An 8,999-nucleotide genomic window follows, 5' to 3' on the forward strand; every position below is an offset into this window, starting at 1 on the left:
TATATGTTTCATTGACACTAACATCTATATATTATAATATATTAATATATATATGAAAAAAATATTTAAATATATGTAAAAATCTATATTTATATAATATATTTAGACTATATATTTACATAAATTATTATCAAACGATGTCTTATCTTTTAATGCCTGTTATCTTACCGTAAATTTTTTCAAATCTCTATCTTTTTTTATAAGTTATATGTATTGTATATCTACCGACAAATATAATAAAATACACAGTTATGCTATTTTTGAAAGATATTTAAAGTTTATAATTCAAATGTTTACGAGTTTTTTTTAAATGCTAACGAAAAAAAATTGTTGAGTGTTTGTTATTATTAAATTGAATAATAATTCAAGAAAAGCAACATATATATATATATATATATATATATATATATATACTGTATATGTATATATATTTATATATATAATAAAAAAACATAAATACATATTATTTAGGTTAAACTAACATATATTTAATATAAATACATACAGTACATACATACGAGGTGTATACATATACCGTATATAAAAAAATTAATAATAATAAATAAATAATAACGATAATAATAATAATAATATATTGAAAGAAAAAATAATGACAATATGTAAACTCATAGATTTTTATATAAACTTTATATTTGATAAATAATAAGATAATATAGTTTTAAATACTGACTGACTGTGCGAAGATAACAGGAAAATATTAGTCAATTTATATAATATATAAATTTTTTTTCGATACACAATAAAAATATACAAAATATGTTATTAATTGTTTTGTTTTTTTTGTGTTTACTGTCTGTAAATATATACTGTCTATTGACATACATGTCACACATTTATGTTTTAATGTTTAACAAAAAAAATAGATAAATAATAATAATAACTATATGATTTTAAATCTATTCAATGAATTAACAAAAATATTAATAATAATATACCTGTACTATAAGTTATAGTTTAATTGAATGCTATATACTTAGTATTATGTTTTTGTTGTTACTATTTTATATAATAAATGCAAAAAAATATCTATTGACTAAACTATTATCTAAAGCAACAAATGCATGAATTATATGATGAAATATACGAAGATTTTATAATAAAATATATTATTACTTATATGATTTATTTCAATGATTTTTCAAGCAATTTATCAACAATTAGTTACATCACTCATACACCGGGAGCACAACTATTTGAAATTAAATAAGTTTTGTATTTTAATTGTTTTTTTTCATACACATATATAGTACTGTATAGTGTATAGTATAATATTTGTTTTTTAAAAAATTAATTACAAAATTATTATTTTATTAATAGTTTTTTCTGTCAGAAAACATTTTATTTATATTTAAAAATCTCTATAATATTAGAAATTCTATTAATTGTAAAAACAATAATTACAAACAATAAAAAATAAACGATTTCCTTATTTTCAGTATATTTAACATTTTTTGAAAAAATAAATATATTTTATTTGAGAAATTATAATTTATTAAATAATTTTAATTGAATGTGAATTTATTGATTATACAGAATAAATTTTGTAAATATTTATTTGGATTTTTTTGATAAATAAATAAATAATCTGATTTCATATTAAATTGATGACACATCAATGCTATTGAGTACGCTATTTATGATTTAAAATTATTTTTAAAAGTTTAAATTAATAGCATTTCAATTTGAAATAAAATTCATAAGCAATATGTTTACTAATGTAATACTTGTAAATCAATCAAAATAGACTGTATTTACATATACTTATTGATGTTATTATGAGTAGTACTTTAATATGCCATCATAGTGTACCTAACTTACCAATATAAATTTCGATATAATGCTAATAATTGGATAATAATTACATCAAATTCAATGTCAAAAAAATCTATACCAGTAATATATTATTACACTATCATCAAAAAACATGTAGACAGTACTTACAAATCATTAATATATTAATACAAAACTCTTACAATATTATATACAATACAAAACTATTAATTTAGAAATTTTAATTTATTATTATAATACTAGTATAAAATTAGTGTAATTTTTTTAAAAAAAACAGAGGTATTAATATTGCCACTGATTCAAGTTAATTGTTTTAATTTGTGATAAATGCCAATAATTTTACAATAAACTAAAAGACAAAGTGTTAAAAAATGTCAAATACTTTTAAACAAAATATTTTATTCATTAAAAAACAATAATTACAATTTAAAATTTATATTTAAATTAATAACTAATGATAACCTAAAAAGATTATAAAAATGGTAGTACTGTGTGTATACTATGACACTAAATGCTGTCAAATACTATGATATTCATATATATATATATATATATATATATTATTTTAATGTTATTTTAAAATATTTTTGTTATAAGCGTAATGTAATTTAATTATTTTTTTTGAACTTAATTTACTTTCAATAATAATTTATTGAATAAACTATTAAAAATAGTAATAGAATATAAGCATAGTTTAGATAATGATAATCTATTTAAAATTAGGTGATTAATTAAAAAAAATAAATAAAGTTATTTATGCAATTAATTTTTTCTTACATTAATTTCAACATTATTCAATATAAATTTGTTTTATTTATCTTTATTTATTTAATACAATTTTAAATAAATAAATAAATACTTTTTTAAGCTAGTATAAAAACATAATTATTTACCATTGCAACTATAATAAGCAAAATAGTGATATTTACAGTATTTGGTAGGCCTGATGTAAAACTACTACCAGAGCACCTGATGTTATTAAATGACCACTTTCGGCCAGTTTCAATAGGATTACCCTTACATAATGCATTATTATCGTTATTTAACTGATATTTCATATTATCAATGGCTAGTTTCAGAGTACTTTCCAAGATTGTGTTACATTTAGTCTATAAAATAGTCAAATATAGTTTATTTAATAATAATAATAATAAGTTTCAAATAATATGATATAATAAAACAAATATATATATATTAATACCTTTGCAGTTAACAGTGAACAATCAAATTCAATTGCCAATTGACAGCATTGAAATATGCGATTATTATGATATAATTCAAAATCATTATCACTAGCCTTACTTTTGGTACAATTTTTTATATCAGAAATTGTTTGTTTGTAACATTGATTTTGTTGTAATGTTTGATAAATAAGTGTAACCGTTGCCTGACTTTGACTGTCCAGTTGTGATACTGTTGTTTCGGTAGTCGCCAAATGTATAATATCTTGACACCAATAATGACTAATTTGATTTGATGTCAATAGTAATATCACTAATAATATAATTAAATTAAAAATATTATTAGTAAACATTGTTGTTGTTGTTATATTACAACAAAATGTGTGGTAAATCTCTTAGTTATATTTATGAGTTAAAATTAATGGCTTTTATATGCAAAAAATATTGTCACTCCTGATATGTAAAATTAAGATAATTTTTACGACATTTTTTTACATATATTTATTGCAACAAACATATTATTTATCTATAAAAGTAATCTCTTTTTTACCAAATATATATTAATAATATCGTAAAATGTTTAATAATTATTATACAATAAAATGATACATATGTACAGTATTGATATATACCGGTAAATTAATTTTCAATAACATTTTCCATATAAAGAGATGATTAGTGATTAATATTACTAAATTAAAACTCAAATTTAATATACACTATACAAACAAAAACATATTATAATTTTTTTTATTTATTTAAAACTGAATAAAATTGAATATATTTTTTCCCTCATATTTTATGCTAATATGATAAGACACACAAAACAGTTTTATACAGTAATATATATTTAAACCTAAAAATTCACTTTTTATTTTTTGTTGTTATCCGGGGGTTGTTATCTGTCACACAAATTTCTAGCCCTGAGTTTGAGGTCTGGGATCGGGATTGGCGTACAAAACGACCGAATAGTGTGTTTTGCGCCAATCTATTAGACTAAATGCTATCCGATTGTAATAGATTTGCCAGATCCGGATGTCTACGTAAAACCTAAAACAAGTGATCAGTAGAGCCAATACTAAGTACACCCATAAGCTTATGTATGCCGACGACGACGACAAGCACTGGTAAGACAATTGTACGACTAGTGCTAAAATTATGATCCAAATGTGTATAACATAGATCGTACGTCTGAGTGCATCACAAAATTCATACAACTCTTCGGGCGTTTCCAACAGATACCGGAGCCAACTGTTGGCATAGCGTTCCGTACGGTACGGAAATTGGCAAAACTCGCAATTGGTTTGAGCGGTCAGTTCGAGCATCTGTTCGCCGCACGATTTGTGTACCCAAATGTTAGGACAGTTGCATACTATGAGCACCGGATCGGCGACTGTCTCCTCTTTCAGACATATTTTACACGTTTTCAACTCTTTTCTGACCATTAGTTCTGCTATTTTTGTTGTTGTTGTTGAATATTTGAGATTACATTCAATACAAATGAAATCAATAATAGTTTTTATTATTAAGTAATAACTGATTTAATTCAAACACAAAAAATAATAAGAAATAAAATAACATTTTTAAAATTCGCGTGATTTATGTCACAATTATAATACTTGACTAATCAATTAATTTAATCAACTAATATAATGTAATGTAAATATAAATTACAATTTACTTGAAATACTAATTTGTAATATACAGGTATTACTAATTTTTGTTAAATTAAAAATTGAAATTATTTTTGTATAAATTACTAACTAAATAAAAAATCAGATTCTTTTTTGTGATATCTTGAAAATACATAAAATTATATTCTGTTTTGTAATTTAATTCAAAAAACATCTTCAAAAAAAAAACATTTTATATGACCCATATATCATATTATCGTCTCATTAAAAAAAATATTTTTATTTTATTTGTTTAGTTTATTTTTGATTAAACATCGCATAATTTAAAATTATAATCACATATCGTTTACCGTATTTTTATAAATATAGAAAATGTTTTTCATACTATAATTTTTAAAGTAATCACATACTAGTTATTTTGTTATTTCGTTAGATACATAAAATTGAATTTTGAATATTCATTTCTAGTGTGAGAGACTATAGTAAACGTGATTTAATAATAATAATAATAATAATAATAAAATAAATAATATTAAAAATAATACTTTTGTAAAAAATCATAACTACAATAATAAATAAAACTATAAAATCATTATTATTGAGTATGATTTGCCAAAAGTAATTTGATAAATATATTTATATACATATTTATATATATATATAATTTATAATAAATAATAAAAAGGCCAATCATTAAAACTACAATTCAAGGCAATACAACTCATTAATAATAATAAAACTTTTTTTTTTATATTTAAATTATGAAATTGTGATTTAAAATTCTAGTTTATTATGGATTAACAATATGTTAGTAAACTATTTCTAATTCATTTATTTTTGTTTTATAGTTAATATATACTAATGTATTGATTTCGTGATAATGTTGTCATCATTTTCTAAGTAATCATATTTTTACTAATAATAAAAATAATAATATTAATAACAACAACAACAACAATCATAATATCATTATTACAATTAGATACTATACATTAATATATTGTTTGAGTTTTATTGCTTAACGGTAGTTATAAAATAATTTATTATAAATTTATTGTATTATAGTCATAAAATTATTTAAAATTATTTGTAAGCTAAAAATCTATATATAAATTTTATATATCATGTATTTACAATAGTATTATTAGGTTTTTTTTATTACAAAACAAATTAATGTTTTCAACAAATTTTAGTGATAATGTTGTGGTTAAAACAGATTATATTTGTATTTAAATGTAAACAGATATTATAATTTAATTATATGTTATAATATTTTTAGTGTTATTATTATTTAAAAAAACAGGTTTTACTTTCTCTTAATATAATTATTAATAATATTACCGGAATTCATATGATTTTTTGCCTAAAATTAAGATAAAAATTTAATTTTTAAAACTTTTTATTATAGTTTTTGTATTTTTTGAATCTATTAATAGCAAAGATATTATTATTTTATTACACTAATTCAAGTTATATTTCAATTTGATTGATTGCTGATCAAAATAGTCTAACACAATTATTATTAAATTAAATAATTTGTTGTAATAATTTTACATATTATAACAAATTATATTTTTTAATCTAATTTAATTAAATTCTTGTTTTAAAAAATTTATAAACTAATTATATTTTTGAAATTATTCCAAATTTTTTAATTAAACTAAAAAATTAAATCAAATTAGAGAAATTTATATTTATATTATTCTTATAGACATTAATATTTAATTAAATTAATTAAAAATTTAATTTAATATAACACATACTAAATTTATGTTTCTATAAATTTATATTAAAAAATATGATATTAATATTAAATATATAAATATCATAATATTGATTGATTTGGGATTACTATTCAAATATAGTAAAGAAATATTAAATAACTGGAAATGGATTATTCATATTATTAGTAAACTAAATATATTTTTCATATAATTAAAAACATATGAATGATTTTTAATCTGTAATATATATGCATTCATCGATCAATATTAAAAAAATTAACTAATTTTAATATACAAATATTAAATAAAACTTAAGTTAAAGTTTGCAAAATCTAACACATATTTTTATTACAAGATATATTGGGAATGTATAGTCTTTCCGGTTTTTCAGCAAATATAATACATAAAATTGACTTAAAAATATAAATTATATAATTAATTATGATTTAAAAAATATTATCAAATAATAAATTAATCATTAATATATATATATATTTGGTTTAATTTTAGAATTTAAATTGATATTTATAATTAGAAAAAATTAATTTAAGTTAATGTAATCAATTTAATGTTTAAAATTTATACTAATATTTATGCTAATAAATAATAAACATTTTGTTGTTGCAAATATTTCATCTTATTTTACTTAGTGTTTAGTTTTTATTAATATATTATAAAAATATATTTCTAATAATGATAACACAAATATAAAGTAAATATATATAAATAACTGTAAATTATTTAGTAAAAGTAAAGTTGATCTCAATGCTTATTTAGCCTCAAGTAGACTAATGTCAAAATTATGTTATTATTTCAAATAATCTTTTATTTTTTTGAAATTTTATTTATATTATCACAAAAACAGAGTCTATTTGCGTTTTGATACCAATCTTGCTTTCATTTGACATAATTATATATTTAGTATTTTTTATTATTTAATACTTGATTATTATATTGAAAACTTGTATTTTCTGATACAACGTTTGAATTTTATAATAATGATTAGATCTAAATAAATTTTATGTTTATAAAGCAAGTTAACAAACAAAAATTGTTTTCAAGTAATACAGATATTAGAGTATACTGTAGTATTAATTTCGTCATTGATTATATAAAAAAATACAATTTTCTTTATCATTGTTATCCATGATTGTCATCAATTTTTTCTGTACATCTTGAATATCAATCACTGAAACTGTTATTAAAAACTTGACAAACATCTCCCATATTTGTTCCCAATTGATAACAAAAAAGTTTTACAATACAAAAATTATTGCCGATTATACTGTACTATCAAATGGGTTCAGTAATGACCGACAGGGTATGAGATTATCCCATCATTTAATCTCATCTGTAAATAGTTTTTTTATATATACATAATATATTAATACTTTTCATAAACTAAACATTAAGCAATTATTGCATATTGTATATCATATAAAAACTTGATAGATAATTTTGAAAAAAATTTAATAGATAATTGCTAATCAAGATAAGATGCCAACAAATATTTTTATTTTCAGTCTAAATTTAATTTTTATTATTATTTTTCTTAAAAATATATAATTACTTATATAAATATTAACAAATAATTACACTTATTTGCTTATATAAAAAAAATTAAAAACTAATATTATTAAATAAACTTATAAATATCTTTAATTCAAATATGTTTATTTGTAAAGTATTTAGCTAGCAAAATTTATATTAAAATTAATCCATTTAAAAAAACTAATATTTTATTTCCTTTAAAAATCTGATCGATAATCAAAAACACAAAAAATATGATTTTATTGTTTGTTAAATCATTGATATACTTTGATTTTATCTATACTAATAATTATATTAGAATTATTAATATTAATAATAATAATTTATATTTATTATTAATAATTTATTATAATTTAGATTTTTTTATTATTTGACAAAACTTTTACTTCAAACAATTAATATCAAAGTTTCTTTTTATTGTAAATCATATTATTATTATTAATAATCAGTTTAAAACAAAATGTTTTATTTTTCATATTTTATAAACTGATGGCAATCAGTTATACTGTAATATCAAAAGCGATTAATGTCTGGCAATCAGGTAATTAGGGACTGGTATTAATGCCACATAACTCTATCTGTTGTCAGATAATAGGGTAAATAACAATATAATACATGTATTATTGCATATACTGTATAATATGTTTGGTTTATAAAGGAAACGATTTTTTTAATTAAAATTTTGTTACAATTAAAGAAAAATTTGTATAAAATACAAAAAAACATATAGTTTAAAATATTATTAGATTACATAAAACAACCAAAAAAAATACAGTGAGTTTTATTGACAACACCATAAAATTGTAATATATATAATATATATATATATTAACGATTATCGGTAATAAATTGCTGTAAAATTTAAATAATTTATTATAGTATGTATCTGTATATACATATGTATATAAAAAATAATATTATCTGCAATTAATCCAAAAATTTTAAAACTAATTGCAAATTTTAAAAAAATAGTTTTAAAAAAGTAATTAAACTACATTAATGATTAATATTTTAATTACGGTAATGTTTTTTTTATTTACATTTAACACCTATTTAAACTTAAATATCTAATAATTGCGTTATAATTATATATATTT

At 18.8% G+C, this 8,999-nt stretch overlaps 2 protein-coding genes across 2 annotated transcripts; both read right to left on the reverse strand.

Annotated features, from left to right (window-relative positions):
• Positions 1 to 1,819: 1,819 nt before the first annotated feature.
• On the reverse strand, positions 1,820 to 3,388 carry LOC128964337 (uncharacterized). Its single transcript, XM_054310923.1, has 3 exons — positions 3,014 to 3,388; positions 2,682 to 2,921; positions 1,820 to 1,861 (listed from the first exon to the last, which is right to left on the reverse strand). The coding sequence occupies exons 1-3, from the start codon at positions 3,344 to 3,346 to the stop codon at positions 1,820 to 1,822; spliced, it is 615 nt and encodes a 204-aa protein (XP_054166898.1). The 5' UTR covers positions 3,347 to 3,388.
• A 522-nt stretch (positions 3,389 to 3,910) lies between these two features.
• On the reverse strand, positions 3,911 to 4,438 carry LOC128964341 (E3 ubiquitin-protein ligase MARCHF2-like). The gene has a single exon (XM_054310929.1). The coding sequence runs from the start codon at positions 4,436 to 4,438 to the stop codon at positions 3,911 to 3,913; it is 528 nt and encodes a 175-aa protein (XP_054166904.1).
• Positions 4,439 to 8,999: the final 4,561 nt, after the last annotated feature.

Source organism: Oppia nitens, unplaced genomic scaffold (genome assembly GCF_028296485.1).
Source record: "Oppia nitens isolate AA-2021 unplaced genomic scaffold, nextdenovo-longstitch-racon4-pilon3 scaffold8_pilon_pilon_pilon, whole genome shotgun sequence".
Taxonomy (NCBI): domain Eukaryota; kingdom Metazoa; phylum Arthropoda; class Arachnida; order Sarcoptiformes; family Oppiidae; genus Oppia; species Oppia nitens.

Coding starts and splice junctions, on each gene's coding strand:
- LOC128964341 (XM_054310929.1), bottom strand. CDS start 4,438: ATGGTCAGAAAAGAGTTGAAAACGTGTAAAATATGTCTGAAAGAGGAG.
- LOC128964337 (XM_054310923.1), bottom strand. CDS start 3,346: ATGTTTACTAATAATATTTTTAATTTAATTATATTATTAGTGATATTA. Junction 2,922..3,013: donor GTTCACTGTTAACTGCAAAG/GTATTAATATAT, acceptor ACTATTTTATAG/ACTAAATGTAACACAATCTT. Junction 1,862..2,681: donor ATAATTATGTTTTTATACTA/GCTTAAAAAAGT, acceptor TCCAATTATTAG/CATTATATCGAAATTTATAT.